The sequence below is a fragment of the Pogoniulus pusillus genome, chromosome 16 (assembly GCF_015220805.1).
Source record: "Pogoniulus pusillus isolate bPogPus1 chromosome 16, bPogPus1.pri, whole genome shotgun sequence".
Lineage (NCBI taxonomy): Eukaryota > Metazoa > Chordata > Aves > Piciformes > Lybiidae > Pogoniulus > Pogoniulus pusillus.
This window is the reverse complement of record NC_087279.1, coordinates 14,177,014-14,193,638: the sequence shown is the minus strand read 5'-3', so window position 1 is coordinate 14,193,638 and position 16,625 is coordinate 14,177,014. Positions and strand designations below refer to the sequence as shown.

The 16,625-nt window shown below is 38.1% G+C and overlaps 1 protein-coding gene across 13 annotated transcripts in view; it reads right to left on the bottom strand.

Annotated features, from left to right (window-relative positions):
• The window catches only part of CACNA1D (calcium voltage-gated channel subunit alpha1 D), a 178,111-nt gene that overhangs the window by 80,182 nt on the left and 81,304 nt on the right, over nucleotides 1-16,625 (bottom strand). For 12 of the 13 annotated variants that reach the window (XM_064156656.1, XM_064156663.1, XM_064156669.1 and 9 more), the window contains one exon: nucleotides 5,539-5,708. In XM_064156656.1, coding sequence (XP_064012726.1) covers nucleotides 5,539-5,708 — 170 coding nt within the window. Of the gene's footprint in view, nucleotides 1-2,394; nucleotides 2,473-5,538; nucleotides 5,709-16,625 lie in introns of all 13 variants that reach the window. The other variant, XM_064156668.1, reaches the window with a different exon arrangement.

The following is a 16,625-nucleotide window of genomic DNA, read 5'->3' as shown; positions in this document are numbered from 1 at the left end:
ATTTACTGTTGCTGTAGAACTAGCCTCCTGCTGTAGAAGGCTAAATTACACCCTGAATTACTCAACTGTGGTGGCAAGTATTACTGGAATTGTTTTCCTCTGAAGTTACTCTGGTTCAACATTAGCTATGTATTTTTGATCCGTAGGCTGATCTCACTTCCACACTGAAGCACCTTGGGTAGCTTTCCGGTTATGTGTGCCAAAGGCAAACAGCAGCAGAAGTGGAATGATCTGTACAGCAAGTCAGATAATGTGGCAAAACTTTAGAATCACAGAGCTTGTCTGGAGGTTCTAGCAGGGGAATGCAGCTACTGTATACCCTTGACCAATCAACAGTACCATCTCTATCAGGGAAGGTCATCCTCTCCAACCAAGTGCACAGCTTCAGGAGTGATGCACATGGAGCAGTGAGGGAGGAAGGGGACACCTGCCTAGCCAGCCAGAACAGCCAAATCAACCCTGGTGATCAATGGGGTGACAGATGTCACAGCCAGATCACCCTCATACCCATAGAATAACCTTGTGGAATAGTCATCTTCTGACAGTAACATCCATCCAATTCCATGGGCTCCAAAACTCTCCTAATCCTTTCTAAAATCAGCACACAGATTTTCTGAATTCTTTACACCAAATCTTTGAGGTAGTCAAACAAGAAAGGAAAAAAAAATCTCAAGAGGGGCAACATTACTTCACATGAATTTCAATTTTTCTTAAGTCTTCTGTACATTCAGAATACACATCAACAAGAAGTGGTACTACCTATTCAGACCCTGAAGCTTCTCAAAGTAAATTCAGTTTAAGGACAGGCTGCCTGAAAGATAATTCTACATGACACCATCGTGAGGTATCTGTTTTCATAGCACAGATTTAATTTTGATACTACCAACAATCATTTTTATAGGCTCTCTCTTTTTCAGGCAGTCCATGGAAACTCTGTGTCAGGCTGAATAGTTGCATAGCAGTGGAAGTAGTCACTCTGCATTACAGAAACATCACTGAACCAAGCACTTCTTGTTTGAAGGATAATGCCATAAATCCTATGATGTTGTATACCCTACTAGTGTTGTGCTTTTAATAGAAAGAGAGTAAGAGGTAATACAAATAAACATATTTAGGGAGGGATTTCTAATTCTGTAATAGTGTAAGTCTGAGCTACTCAGATCAGCATAATAGCCTCAACAAATACAAAAAGAAACAGACTTAGGCCACCAATTCTTAATTTGGCAAAATCCTGCTCGTACAATGTATACCTGCCTTGCCAGAAGGAGATGAGACCAAGTCAGTGCACACATACTTGAGAACGTTTTTGACTAGCATGGTTCAGGTATTAGTATTGAGACAGCATTTGCATTTGGTAAATGACAGCAAGTTTTCAGCCTGTTCCACGCAGCTTCATGGCTGAAATCAGAACCGAAACTTGCCTGTTTAAATGCTGTATCGAAACACATATCCAAAGCAAAAGTGCAAACATTGCCCTTTAGAAATTTTTAAGGAAAAATTATTCCAGGCTGAAAAGCTGTGTGAGCCATTAGAAAATAGATGGAACAGTTATATAAATAATTTCATGTATTCATAGCAAATCAGTCCATCAGGTCTTAGCAATTTCTGACTTAACATTTTGCATCCTTTTAACTGGATCAGATTGGTCAGCCTCAGTCTGAGTCATGATAGCGATTCTCAGAGCAGCAAGGGCAGTTGGCTCCAATAAATTTGTAGGTAGGATTAAAATGATATCTCCTAATTACTACAATTTTGATTATGTTAAATCAACACAGTTGCCAGTATTAAAAAAGTGTGAGCTTTAAAGCAGGTGTCATATTCTAAAACCTCTGTTTGTCTGCACTGGGAAAGAAACTGAAAAAAACAAACAACCCACCTGCCACAAACTTGACAGGGGAAAGGAAAAAACACTAACAAGAGGAGTTATAGTAAATGTTTGTTATGCTTTGTTCGATTCTACATTAAAAGTTTTATTAATAAATAGCAAGAGTTATCCTACTGGGCTAAGCTTACACTATACTGAGTTATAAACTTTGCAAAACACTTTGATTCATTTCTTCCTACCTGAATTAAAAACACACCTTTCATCTGGATTACCTCACTTCTGAAAAAGAAAACCTGATCTTCGAAATGAGAGTAGTCACAGGCAAAGACACTTCACTGGAAAGCTACTAGGGTTAAAGACTACGTTTATTCAAGGTAGAGCACTGCAGCACCAATCTATTCCAAACATGCACTCAAAGCAGCAGAACTGCATGCACCAGCATCTGCATGCTCGAGATGTATCCGCCTTCGTTAGGGAAAGCGCATACACCGTGTGCTTTCAAAAGCTAACACATCAAATGCAGTTTTGGCACAAAAGAAACTTCAACTGCAAACCAGAACATGTTTTACCATGTTTATTGGAAGAACGGCCAAAGCAACTAAGTCTGCTTTTCTTCTTCTCTTCCATTAAGTCAGCCAATGTAACCCCTTGGTGTTAAGTACAAGTAATCCCAGCATTTACACAGTAGATGGCAGCCGTTGCAACGCAAAAAATAAAGACGTGTCCATACATACAACACAGGCAACGTTAGGCAAAACACATTGAAATTACTGGCAGCATAACTAGCCAGAGTTAAACCCCTCACCTCTCACTCATCTTTGTATTCTGATCTAAATTTGCAATGCTTTTAAGTCAATGAAAGGTTTTATCACTGACTTCAGGGTAAGTAGCTACAGGTTCACAATAAAGACGTAAGACTTTACTGAAGGCATATTTACAATTCTAGTACTTCAAAGAGATTCCTTTAATAGTCTTGAATATCCACCCACTACCAGCAACAGAGGTGTACGACTACAGGGGGATCATATGTAAATAGCTTTATGTAATGACTTCTCTGGTCAGAAACTGTAACATCCTGAGGTACCTACATCACATTTTTGAAGATTACATAAATTCTTAATCCCTGATTTAGCTGCCTTTGAAATCTATACCTATTCCTGCCATACAGAGAACAGATCTTCTGCGTCCTAAACCCAGAAATTTTCCACATCACTGAAGAGCATTATGGTGACCTTCTATCACCATAAATCTTGATCATCCAGAGGTTTAGGTTTAGCAGGGGCACAGCTGCCTAGAAGCCTGCAAATACCTATTTCTGCCTATCTTGGGACCCAGCCCTACCTTTATGCCTCAAAAACAGTTCTAGAGACCTATCACCAGTATATTCGGACTCAGTTTATTCCCTAAAATTACTACTCAGAATTATTAACATAGCTAAATGTCACATGACTCCCAAACAGGTAGTTCATTATCTTAACTATTCTCCTAACCCCAAGCCTTCCCATGAAATACCTAGATACAGTTTGTGCTGTCTCTCATCATACCTCTCCGTGCAATGTGATACACAGCACAGCATGTCTTGAATGCAAGGAGGTGGAGCGATTCAGCAGCCCTTCCTGCGTTATGCTCTGGTGCAGCTGCTCTTAAATTCCAACCCACATATTTAAGAACATGTGCACAAACCCAGAGGCATGCTAGGAGACTGCTTAATCGTCAGAAATTTCCACTCAAAATAGCCATATATGCATGCCTGAAATTAAATTATTTGGATTTGTTTAAAAGTTAATTTAATTACTTCTATTTTCACTCTGCAAGTCTCCTCCAACTTAACTTACCCTAAAATTACATCTAAGTTAACAGTTCAGAGCCAGCAACTATGCACACACATTTTCTTTTGATTTATGCAAGACCTGTATGACCTAGAAGCTGTTCAAAGAACGCTGGAGCAAACAGTCCTTTTGCATCATATTAGCAAACATCCAGTTTGAACAGGATGCACGAAGTTCCTGGGCTTTCACCTGCAGACTTGCAAACCAAGTCCATCAGCACCACAGCATGACTGTCAAACACCATGCAAATTCAGCATCATCTGCGATTCTGCCTGGCTGGCTACAAAATGCATTCATTCTGTGAAAAATGCAACCTTTTATGTCTCAGGATTTTAGACTAATACTCAAACCTTCCACAGCAACAGTAGCAATAATTTGGTGAGTGAACTCTTTGGCTTTTTGCTCTGCTCCAGATAAAAACTCTGCGCTACAGATTTTCATACAGACAGAAGTTATTCCTTTCTGGGTGATGCTGGCATCAACGTCAATCCACAAGTTGCCTTCCAGCTTCTAATAAAATCGTAGTTTCCTTCTAATCAGTAACACTGCTTCATACCCAACTTGTATTGCAAACTAAAGGGCTAATAAAATTCTGAACCTCATAATTTAAAAAAGAAAAAACCCTAAAACTTGAACTATGTGCAATGCAGAGGCAAGTTTACAGACACCTCAATATCAAACCCTTGTCACTATCTCTGGAAAGTACTATAGTTTAAAAGAACGGTTAACAATAAATTAGCAGCACTAGAAGGAAAAGAACAGTAATGTATTTTTCAACTCAGAAAATAATATTCTGAGTTGCCTTTGACAAAGTGCTTGTGGATGCATTTTCTTACAGAATACTCAATGGTGTCTGAAAGAATAAATACCATGACTCTCCACACTACCACAAGAACAACACAGTGCTACTTATCATTAGTACATACTGAAATTTGGTCTTCAATCTTATGTTTAGTATCAAATCATAAACCACATGCTGAAGCCATGTTCTCGTTTGTGCACAGCACTAAAAGTTCTCATTAAAATTTTAACTGCTACTATGAAAACATTGCTAAGAGACTAAAATTACCTCTACTGTATTAAAACACTAAAGTACTGCAGTTACTCAAGATTTCTACATAGAATTGGATTATAACTTTTGTAGTTGTTGCAGTAGCATGGAACTAACTTGTTTCTTTAAGTAAGGACTCAGGTCAGAAGCACTGGAGAGCTATTAGAGCATGAGTTACATCTCCTATAAGACACTATACACTACTGTCAAATAAATACATTGTAAGTCATAACTGCATTTCTTGGCATCAAACAAAAATCCCAACAAGATTTCCTTTGTTTCAAACTCAGCTAATACATCTAGTAAAAAAAATAAGACCTCCTATAGTTTTCCTGACTATCAGCACGATTCAGAATGTAATTGTCTTACTTTAAAACTCAAAAAAAAAATCCTCATTATTAGCATAAAGTTTTGTTTTTTTTACTATAGTTTTGGCCATATTTTTTGAGCTTCTTGTATTATTACTACTACTGCATACAGACACTGGCAAACACACACTCTTCTTGACTAAGGACTTAGAATGGCACACAGTGGCACATTGTACACTTTTAACAAGAAAAAGAGAGTAACGTTTTTAAGTGTCAGTAGTGACTGAGTGCAGACAATGAGTTGTACACAGACAGCTCAGAGCAGAATTTTGCTGTAAGATTGTGAATGATCTCCCATCACTAAGAATCTACATACTAACGGTGGTGACTGTTCTGCTAAGAAACACCTTTGCAAAATGGAAGTCAGAAAGCAACATCAGACAGGCTGCATTTACCCCAGTGTAACATTCCTAAGAGCATTCAAACTGTTCCAGGTAGAAGTAGCACAGAGTAAAGAACACATACTGTTCCGTTTGCCTTCCTCATCAACCTCTTCATCATTCTCAGGGTCAATGTCTTCTGCCTGTGTAATCCAGTCTAAATATCCCTTCAGATCTTCTTCAAGTTGTTGTTTTTCACGTAGCTTCTGAAAGTCTCCTCGGGCCTTGGCTTTTTCTCTTTCCTTGGAAAATTCTCTAACAAATTCAGATAAAGCAGAAAAAAAAAACCACTGATTGTCAAATTCCCAGCCATTTCCCCCTAGGTCTTGACATTGCACAATAACATACTGACACAGAAAATGAACTGAATAAACCACACCAAAGATCAGAGAGCTTATTTGAAAACAAGACAGTGGTACAAAGAAGTCATGGCAAATCCCTGTCACGTTACATCAAAACTTTCACAGCTTTTATAATATCATTGAAAATTAAGCAGTATATTCTTGACTGTTCTCATAAGGGAAAGAGTTCCATCACCCCTATTTAGTTATGTGCTCTTTTGCAGAGATTTAAAAAGCAGCTTTATCTAATAGCTATGAAGAGAAACTGACTTGCAGTCATGAAGTAATTTCAGAGAGCAGAGCATCAGTTTCAGTGAAAATTCTGACATCTAGTTCTAAGATTCTTCCTCTTCCAGTCACCATTTATGGGCCATGCCCAATGTCAACATTTTAGAGAGTGGCCAATTAGCCTCAAACCAGCACATCCAAACATACTTATTTCAGGGTATGGGTCACAAAATTCAACTAATAAGCTCTCTCTTAACTGCCTCATACGCAGACACCTGCACCATTTGAGATCTGGATGTTCTACCCTTTTGCTCCCTATAATGGAATCTAGAAGCCTTATTCTTACAGGTGAGAAATGCAGTCTTTTATATAAACTGAATCCTTCTCTTATTGCTCCAGTCTCAAGAAAATGAATTTCACTATCTTGTTTAGTTCATTATCTGGGTCAATCTCTAAATCATCACAGAATAACTAATTTTAAGTTATGCTCTTTGAGCATGCCTACTGAGGGAGGCCTCTTCCAACATGAATAACCCCCATGAAGTTTCAATTCCCTCAATGACTCAAGACAATCATCCAGAAATTCCTTCACCACATCTCATATGCTGACATTATGACAGCATTTCCTGTGATGCAGAGCTCCAAACATCTAACTCCCCACACTAGAAGGATCAAGCATTTTCCAATGTATCTGAGCATCCATATATATGACTGGGAGTAAGCAAGCATCCTTTCAATTATATTCTAACTCTGTACCAATTTAAAACTAAGGTTGTTCTGATTAACCTGTTACTCTTACAATAAGGGATTAATGAGCTGAATTAGTTTCCTTTACTGTGAATCTGCATCCAGTTAATTTCTTGTGAACTTTAAGTTGGAAATATATCCTAATTAAAACACTTCCAAGGGGAAATTTATTAAAGCATTGAATAATGTCCTTATTCAAGTGCAAAATTATTAGAGTATTAGTGCAACACTTGCAAAACATTTGAACAATGTGAGCACAATTATCAATATGATGCTGTCCTGCTAACAAAACATAGTGGAATAATTGAAAGCCTCAATTTTTCAAAGTAATGTTTCATTTGTGTGACAGATACTATTTATTTGGAATTGCAAATACAATCTCTCCAGGGTCTGTTTGCTTTCTATGTTTATTGCTTTATTCACAGTGTGCAAATACATCTTCTAATCACTACATTTCTGCTTTGACATTAGTAAATTTAAAAGTTAAGCTCTTTAAGTGCAACCCCACAGATACTGGCTTGGGGTTTTTGTTTCTGGTTTTGTGTTGGTGTGTTGTGGCTTGGGGCGGTTTGTTTGGTTTGGTTTTTTGGTTGGTTGGTTTCATTTTATAGTGTTAAATGTAAAAAGTTAAAAAGCTTTCTCTTGCAAAAGCAGAGAGACAGGCACTACGTATTTTACAGCTGAGGACTGACTCAAAGATGCAGTTTGGCATGTGGAGATCACCCAGTTTCATCTGATGGCACTGTAATGAAGCTGAAGAATGCCAGTGCTTGCTTTGCATTTGCTACCCTTCACCTAGCATCCAAGGACAAGGTCACCCCTTAAAAATGCTTGCTAAAGAGAGATCAACAGATCTCTCCAAGGGATGATTTCTTCTTCTTTTCTTTAAGAAAAGCAAGCAAACAAAACCCAAAACAAACCAAAACAACAAAAAATCAGAAAGATTTAATCGTCTGGCAGATGTCACAAGCCTACGACAAATTGTTTAGTTTATGGGGTGCTGGGCTTAAACTCAGAGTATCAAAGAGGTCACTCTTTCCATGTTATTAAGGCAACATACTGTTGACATTCCTTAGGAAGTATCTTGGAAAAAAAGAAATCTTTACTAAATATCTGGGTTTGGTCAGTTAAGTCCTTCGAGATCCTTAAGCTTTTTATTAAGGTGAAGGATATGTGATGGGAGTAATGTAAAATGCAAGCTGCTGTTATTACATAAAGCAAAAGAAACCATGTAAAAAATAAGCCACTGGCAAAGCTGATAGTTCTAACAGCACCTCTCTCATGACAGAAATAACTCTTAACTTGGACTTTACATTAAAGTGCTGTACATGGAGAATTAAACCCACCTTTTTGTACACACGGCTAACTGACCTGTCACTGTAATATGGTGCAGAAGTCAGACATTGCCTTGTTAAATGCTGCTTTGGGAGAGATGCAGTGGTGCTTTATTTACACAGTATTTTAAATTTTATTTTTCTTTTTAAATATGACTCTTTGTAAGGAAGTATATCACCTGAGAAGACTACATTTTCTTTAAGGGAGGGAGAAATCTGGCTCTATGGTATTTTTTCCTACCACAGCCACAAAGAAGTGACATCCCTCAGGCCACATACGTACATATATTCCTTTACTGAAATACCATCATTGGACTATAAAGTGTTTCCCATTGGCAAAACAAGAGCATTTTTTTCCCCCAAAACCCAGTAAGTTATTTGAAAAAGACAATTAAGTGAGATGAGGGAGCAATTCTGGCTCTTTAGAATTTCCAAAGACATTTAGACAAGATACTTCAATACTTAGAGGAAGATACTTCACCATTGGCAGACCTCCTGGAAGGAGGAATAGGGCATCTGCTTGTGCACATTCACAGCTACACAGAGTCCAGGCTACATCCAGAGGAGAAAGAAAAAACTTTTGGCTACATAGTCAGCACAGGTACTGACATGGTTAGGCTACTGTCCTGAACTAGCTTTCCTGATAGTTACTGACCTAGTAACACATTTTAGACAACTATGAAGTTGACAAGCTTAAGAAGTGGCACATTAATTATGCTAAGTGGACTTAAACTCTGCAAATATTTGGTTTCACCAGCACCTGTGCTAAGAGCTAACTTCAGAATACATATTTCATTCTGGCTTGATAAAATGATCTTGATCTGGCATTAGAAAGTGTATTTGGGGTGAGGGCATGCGGTGGTGGTCATTGACTAAAATGGCAAAAACTGTACTCACAGGGCAGTTGTGACTCTGCTAGCAGTCATAAGGGGTCTCTCCAATAAAATGGCTAGAGACCAATTTAAATCACAAGTTGCAAACTGAAAAATACCAAGGAGCTAATGCAATTTAGCACCAGCATAGGTGAAACAAAAATCAAGTCTATTGCCTGGAACACTTTTATTTAAAAACAAATCAAGTAATTTCCATAAAGCATAGAACTCAATGTACATGATTTTGCCCTAATTTCAACTAGAAAAAGCCAAACTCACCACTGTTTTGTCATTTAAAGAATAATATGCTTCAAAATTAAGATTTTAGGTTAGCAAGGCTAGAAAGAGCTTTCAGTAAATCTCTTCTGAAGAATCTTGTAAAGCACCCTGTATAATTACCTCTTTGCTTTCAAAAGTATCTTTTCTGAAGGACAGTCTATTGCTATCTAGATGGAGGCAATTTGCTTTTGATTTTACTGCAAATGCAAATAAATTGGATGACCCAGCCCTAGCCAGCCTAGTTTTGATCTAGTTAAATATGATTTAAAATTGCAGCATATGACAATATCCTGTAAACTGAAGCCTTAGTATAAATAACTTGGTCAATTGCACCTGCATCTGAAAGGAGACATCAACTTGTGAAGTAAAGCATTATTGGAGATCAACCTGCGTAATCTAGTTTATCTTTATTGCTAAACTGCTACATTAAATGTTATTGCCCAAAAAACCTCCTTGTCTCCTTGCACAAAGATGATCTCACTTCTCTGTCTAGGCACAACGCTCTCATCAACATCAGTAGCTGTTGAGGCAGAAGCATATAAAATGCAGGTTTTGGTTCATGCTTCAATAGTCCAGGGCAATCATTTTCATGGCAAGTTTCTCTTTATTCAGCAGAGTGAAATAACTCCTGCTGGCACTCATCAGCTAGGAATGGCTTGATGCAAGAGGGTAGAAGTGGCAGCAGGGAGCATCCTTTGGGACTCTATTACATGTCTCTGGTTCTCACACCTTAATTTGAGGCAGGGTCATATTAACCAAAAATCTCAAGAAGAGAGTTAGTTTAAACATGACTATGTGGTATAGCCCCCCTTCTCTTTGTAACTCATGGGCAGGATAACTAGGGAGTTGTGTATACTGGTCTCCTATCAGCTCTAAGTCCTTCCATGTCAACAGCCGTGCACTTCTCATACAGGAGTTTGTGCAGCAGGCTGAGTGCTGCTCAATCTCCTGTGCATTACTAGGCATTGATGATAGCAAACAAACAGTTGCCTTTCACATCTAAGCATAAGCCAAGACATTAATTCATCAGTGACCATATGCTGCCCCTTTGAGTCACTGTAAACAGAGCGAGGGAAAGTTCATCTACTGCAGTAAGAAACTTACTGCACATGGGGTCTGGTACCCGGAAAGTGTAATGCTAATGCTCTATGTAGAACTGTCACCCAGACATACTTGACTCTCGCTTATTTGCAGAAAACAGTCACATAACAACAAAAATGTACTCACAGGAGTACAGTGTTGGCCACCAGGCTCATAAAAGAGGTTTCACACAGTGGTAACCATACCAACCAACAAATTAGCAGAATCAAATCTGAGAACTCAAATTGCTTCAGCTGTACAAATAAGCATGGACAACAGCTCTCAGCTGGGTGTTATGTGCAACAGATGTAGAGAGACATAAAAAAAGATTAAGTAATATCACATCTCTCTGTACTGCAGATTTGTATACATCATTGCCACTCTTTCTATAAACAATAAAAACTGATAGGCTGAAAACTGTAGAATTATTTCTGCAGCACAAAATATTCTAGCAGGGATCTTCCCTGAGAAATGAACATCAGGTTCGTGATGGGGAAATGCAAACTGGTACTCCCTACCCACCGTTATTTCTATATAGTTTGTTATCAATTGACAAGATGTATATTTAACACAACCTCTGTGCAGCAGAGGGCCTATGTGCCATTACTGTGCCAGAGCACAAAGGAATGGAACGGGATATTCTGCACTAAGAGTGAAATAAGGAGCACCTCGATAGAGCAACAAAACTGAGATCTAATGTTTCAGACTGTCATTACACCTGCATATTAAGATGTGCTCACTCTGGTCTGACTAGAGATCTGTTTGTCTCAGGACACACTGGATTTGTTAGAGGAAGAACTAGCAGCACTGAGTGTAGAACCACAGTTCAGTGTGCATTCACTCCACCACTGTTATATGCACTGTCAACACAGTTTTTGAAAGTGATGAGTTTGTCACCTGCCAAGAGCCTATTAACAAACATCGGGGAGGACTAATTCCTAATGAGCCAACAAGACTGAAATAAAGTCAGTTCCCTTCAAGCTCTTAATAGGACCAAGCTACTCCTGTTGGCTTTATTGGTCTTTTTCTAAAGCAGTTGGAGTTACTACTGTCTACAGCTGACAATACTTGTCATTTACTGTTACTATAACTTGCTATTTACTGTTACTATATCTGATTGATCATTCCAGGAGAGTATTTGTTTTTTATCTATTTGGTTTTTATCTGTTTGAGTTTTAACAGTCACACAGCAAACAGAAAAACATGCTTTAGGTCATAACCTCTGAAGATCTAGAGCTGAAGCCCTGCCCCTCTTTTTGTATGTGTGTGTATTTATTTACGTGAGGAAGTTAAATTCATCTCTGTAGTTTTGGTTTGGTTTGTGGTTTTTATTTACTAGGCATTCCCTCTGCTGTGAAAAGGAACACTGTCAAAAACATTTCCTTTCCCTTTTGCTGAAGGGCCATGGATGGCAGCTGACTGCCATTTCTATTTGGTGCATCATTATTCAAATGTCTTTTTCTATGATTTTTTTTCTATATATACTGTAGACAACAGTTCTTAGGTGTATAAGCTGATCTGCAACAACATATTTTATATGACATTAATTGACAGATATTGCTATGAGATTACCATGGATGAATATATACCCTTAGCTTTTAGGATCATTATGAACATACATTGCAAATAATACTGTGGGAAAGCAATTGAAAAAATCATTCTCTTAGTAACCTGCAAGACTTGCATGTAGGAGTATGTAAGGACACGTCAAAGCTTATGTTTTGGTGTCCTTTAGCAAGGCAATAAATTCAACTTACAAAGATTTATTAAAGTGTGTTTGAAAAGTCTTATTTGTTCCCATGGCTACCCAAAGAAATACTCATGCCTTGAGCAGAAAATGCCGTCAGTGGAAACCATCCTCTAAAGATAAGGGCTATCTTCAGGAATAGATTATCATGCATCGTTAAAAGCCAAGCCTCTTGATAAATAAGTTATGATGTTGTATAATTTATTGTTTTCTCTATTCATAGTAGTTTAATGCTTATTTATATTAACTTCCAACACACTTCTAAAGGTACTGTCAGAGTGGATGAGTATCTCTCTTCCCTTTAAGGTTTAGCATCTCTTTTCCCATTTTTAAGGTTCAGCATCATTTGTTAACTTTCCAATCATCTCATCTTTATAATTTCTAATTTAACACCAGAATTAGACACAGTACTCCAGGTGGGGTCTCATAAGAGAAGAGGAGAAGAATCACCTCCCTCGTCCTGCTGGTCACATATCTTCTAATGCAGCACAGGACACAGCTTGCCTTCTAGGCTGCAAGCATGCAATGGCAGCTCCTGTTGAGTTTTATATTGGCTGACAACCCCAAATCCTTCTCCTTGAGACCACTCTCAACTGACTCCTCACCAGCCTATATTTGTGCTTGCAATTGCTCTGACTCAGGTGTATGACCTTGCGCATGGCCTTGTTGAACCTCATGACTCTGTCTTGGGCCTACCTCCACATCCTGTCCAAGTCCCTCTGGATGGCTTCCTTTCCCTCCAGCATGTCAATCAGATGACACAGCTTGGTGATGCACTCAGTTCCACTGCCCACATTGCTAACAAATTTTAAACACCACTGGTCCTGGTGCTGACCCCTCAGGGATGCCACTTATCATTAGTCTCCATTTGGGCATTGAGCTGTTGTATGCAACTCTCTGAATACAGCCATCCAGCCATAACGTGAACAAGCAAAACTGCAGAGCAGCCCAAGATAATAACAGTGCAAAGGCATCTGAACACAACTGCAAGCATTTTACCCTGTATTTCCAAGTATTGGAAGAATTGAAAAAGACAGTCTTACTGTGAAAGATCAGCTGACAACCCAGCTAGATGCCCAAGAAATTCACTGTCATGAAAAGTTACCAACAGGCATATTTTGAACCACATTTCCCAATATAATCTGGAGTGGGAACCAGAACAAGTTTTTTCTAGTATGTTAGGGAAGAGGTGCTTGTCAAGTCTGTTCTCAGGCTGGAGCTACAGCTTCCTTCAGGCCCTTTGGCAAAGACAGGCCAAAAGCCCTCACTAGGTGCTTTTCCTAAAGCCACATCTATCATCGTCTCTAGAGCCATTTGAGAGCTCTTTGTCAGAGTAGGACTAGGGGCATTAAGGTCTTTTCCAGAGCGAAATAGGTGTTCAATTGTTCAACCATTCATCAGAGATGATTTACAGAATCAGAATTTAGTGCCTGTTCTAGAGCCCTTCCCCATACGTTTTTTTCTGGATTATTTGGAAGAGTCCTTTACTAGAAATGCTCTAGAGATGTTTCTGTTGCAACTATCTAGAGCCTGTTTCTGGAGAGCACCTCTACAGACAGATCCTGGACAATTTATACACGTACAATTTTTTTTCTCCTGGAGCTGGAACCTTTTTTTTAAACTGGCTTTGAAATTTCTGAGGTGGAATCAGAGCCTGAGCAGAAACTGAAGCCATTTCTAAAACCTGTCTGGCAGCCCTCTTCTAGAATGTTTTATCCTGTAGACTCCTGCAACCTGAAAGAGTTTTTCAACTGAGAATTCACAAATAATGTGAATAATTAACTAGAGTTTAATACAGAGTGAAAACTAGAGTATTTTGTAAAAGCTGAATTATCTCAAGCCTATGAATTCTCTCCAGCCTTGTTATTCATGAGAATATTTAGGAAAAAAATATCTCCACAAGTCAGCTTCCATGCAGAAATCAAAATATTTACCACATGCAGATTCCACACATACATTGTTTCTGTTATTTTACACATCTGTTATTAAAAATATTAACTCTATTTTTAAAAACATCACCATCAACAGGCAAAACTGACACAGATCATCAGGAAATACTCACCTTCAGAAATGGCTAGATGTAAAAAAGATCTCCCAAATGATCATTCTCATCCATTTACACAGTATCTAAATACATCAAACATGCAGTGCACAAGAGGCATTACAGAAATACAAGGAGGCAGATGGTTACAGAGTAACAAAGGAGTGCAAGGAAATGAGTATTTTAAAACTGCAAACAGATCAAAACAGCAGACAGATTTCAATGTACACAGCATAACTTGGTATTACAGGAATAACACTTTCATACAGAAAAGGTGTGTTAGGCATTCAGATTCCGCTTCCAAAATCTGTATGCAAAGCCATGCTTTTCAAGTAAGTTGGCATATTTTTTGCATTCTTGAAGTTTGATTGATTTAGAATTTTCCTTTGTAGATTAATCATAAACCCAGTTTCATGCTACAGTATGAAGAGTATAAAAAAATACAAGCTAATCACTCTTAACTGAAAAACAATGTGTGTGCTACATATCCAGTGCCTCGCTTGGAATGAAGAATATTAGCTGTCTGCTAAGGAATCCATAGGATTTTCTAGTATGTAATTTTTACCCATAAAGTTTAGACAGGTAGGTCTAAACAGAAAAGGTGAAAAATATTTATTATTGACATAAGTGTGGCATTTAGTGATCAAAATAAATCAGTGTAACGGTATTCCACACTGACCACTGCCGGAGTTTCAGAGAAGTATGGCAGGATGCTTTCTTCACTTATTTACCAAACAGTAGTTTGGTACAATAGGTATCTTTCTTCTGCTGCTCTCAATCACTGGCAGTATTTATGTATCATGTCTCAATTAATTAGTATAATTTTCTCCAGCATAAAAAAAAAATAATATGGAATGCTAAGAAGGCTCTTTCATGTACTCAGGGCAAGCAATTCATCAAGCACTCTGAGCCCTGAAGTCACACTTTAGTCAGGTGACACTATGGCAGAAAATAAATTCAGGAATGAATGACTTAATGAATTTAAGGGAGGTCACATCAGATGTGACACTGCCATTTCTGTTCAGTGCAAATGCAAGGCAAGCCAGCAAGGGTTCTGAAGAGCATTAGAGCTCTATGGATCAACTCAGTAGCAATTTTCAGTCTACAGAAGAGAATCCAAGGACAAGAGGACATCTCTTCCTCTCCACAGCAGCTAAAGAACAACTCCATATTTCAACAAATATACTGTTGTGAACTTCATAAGGTATTTGAAACATATTAACTGAAATGTAAATCTTATCTGTGAGAGTCTCTCTAAATTTCCCAGACTTCAGCAGAAAACATGAACGTGGGCATCAGCATAACAAATCTGGCATTACTTTCCATACAACTTCTTTTCAAAAACATGACAATCTGAAACCAGCAACGATTTGAGTCACACAAGGAAAAAGAGGAATATTTAGTAAACTGTTACCACAGGGCACCTTCACACAACAGGAAGAAAACTAATTGCTGCTTATGACCTTCTTAAAGGCCAGAGAAAGGAGCTGCGAAAACCTAATCCTCTAAGGACTTCATTGGGAAGTCCAGTCACACAACAACATTAGGTAACAGTGTCAAAAGAAGAAATAAATTAGACCACAACTACCCTCATTTATCTGTCCTTATCTTTCTTATTTTGTTTATCCAGCATGGCTGTGAAATGAAATCCAAGGCCTGTTTTGCAAGAATTTACACACTTATTCCTGAATAAAACAAAGCAAATACAACTGCATAAATCAGGAGGAGATTAAATCTGAAAATCAGCAGTGTGGTTTAGCACTACCTCTTTGGTTTTGAAGATCTGCTTTGTATAGTCATTCTGACAGCAAGGTAAAATTATGCTTTCCCTAGTTTCCAGCATGTGACAGTAATCTATCATAGATAAATTACTTGGAATTAAAAAAAAACCCACTTTTAAAAACCTCTCATTGGATAAAAAAAGAACTGCGGTAACATAGTTGATTTTTTTCCAATTGCCTGGATTTCAGGAATGTAGTGAGATATTATAATTCCTTTCAAGTCCAAGGTACAACACGGCAATGCCATGATTACAGCTGCACACACAATCAGCAATTTGATGACATTACCAGGCTGCTTTCTGTGCAAAAGAAATTTTTCTGTTGCCTTATAAGAATGGCACAGCCTGCCTAAGATATACAACAAACAACTTTGTTCTGAAAAACAAAAAGCTAATACAAATTATTATAATAAGTTTCTTTTTTGTATATGCTAGTAGGCCGTTTTAATTATCAATCAGAAAATATTTTTTACCATAAATTGGATTTCCCCAAGCTCAAGCATGTCAGAAACAAATAAATGGCAAAGGAAGTGGAGTTGTAACCTCAGTAAGGAGGTTTTGTAAGAAAAAATGCTTGCAAACTATTTCCTTAAACTGTAGCTTTAAATAACATAACACATCTCCAGCTAACACAACTTCCATTTTTGCTTGATGTCTGCAGTACACAAACCAAGAAAAAGCTATGTCAGTCTCCCACTGACAAGTACATGAAATAGATATTTG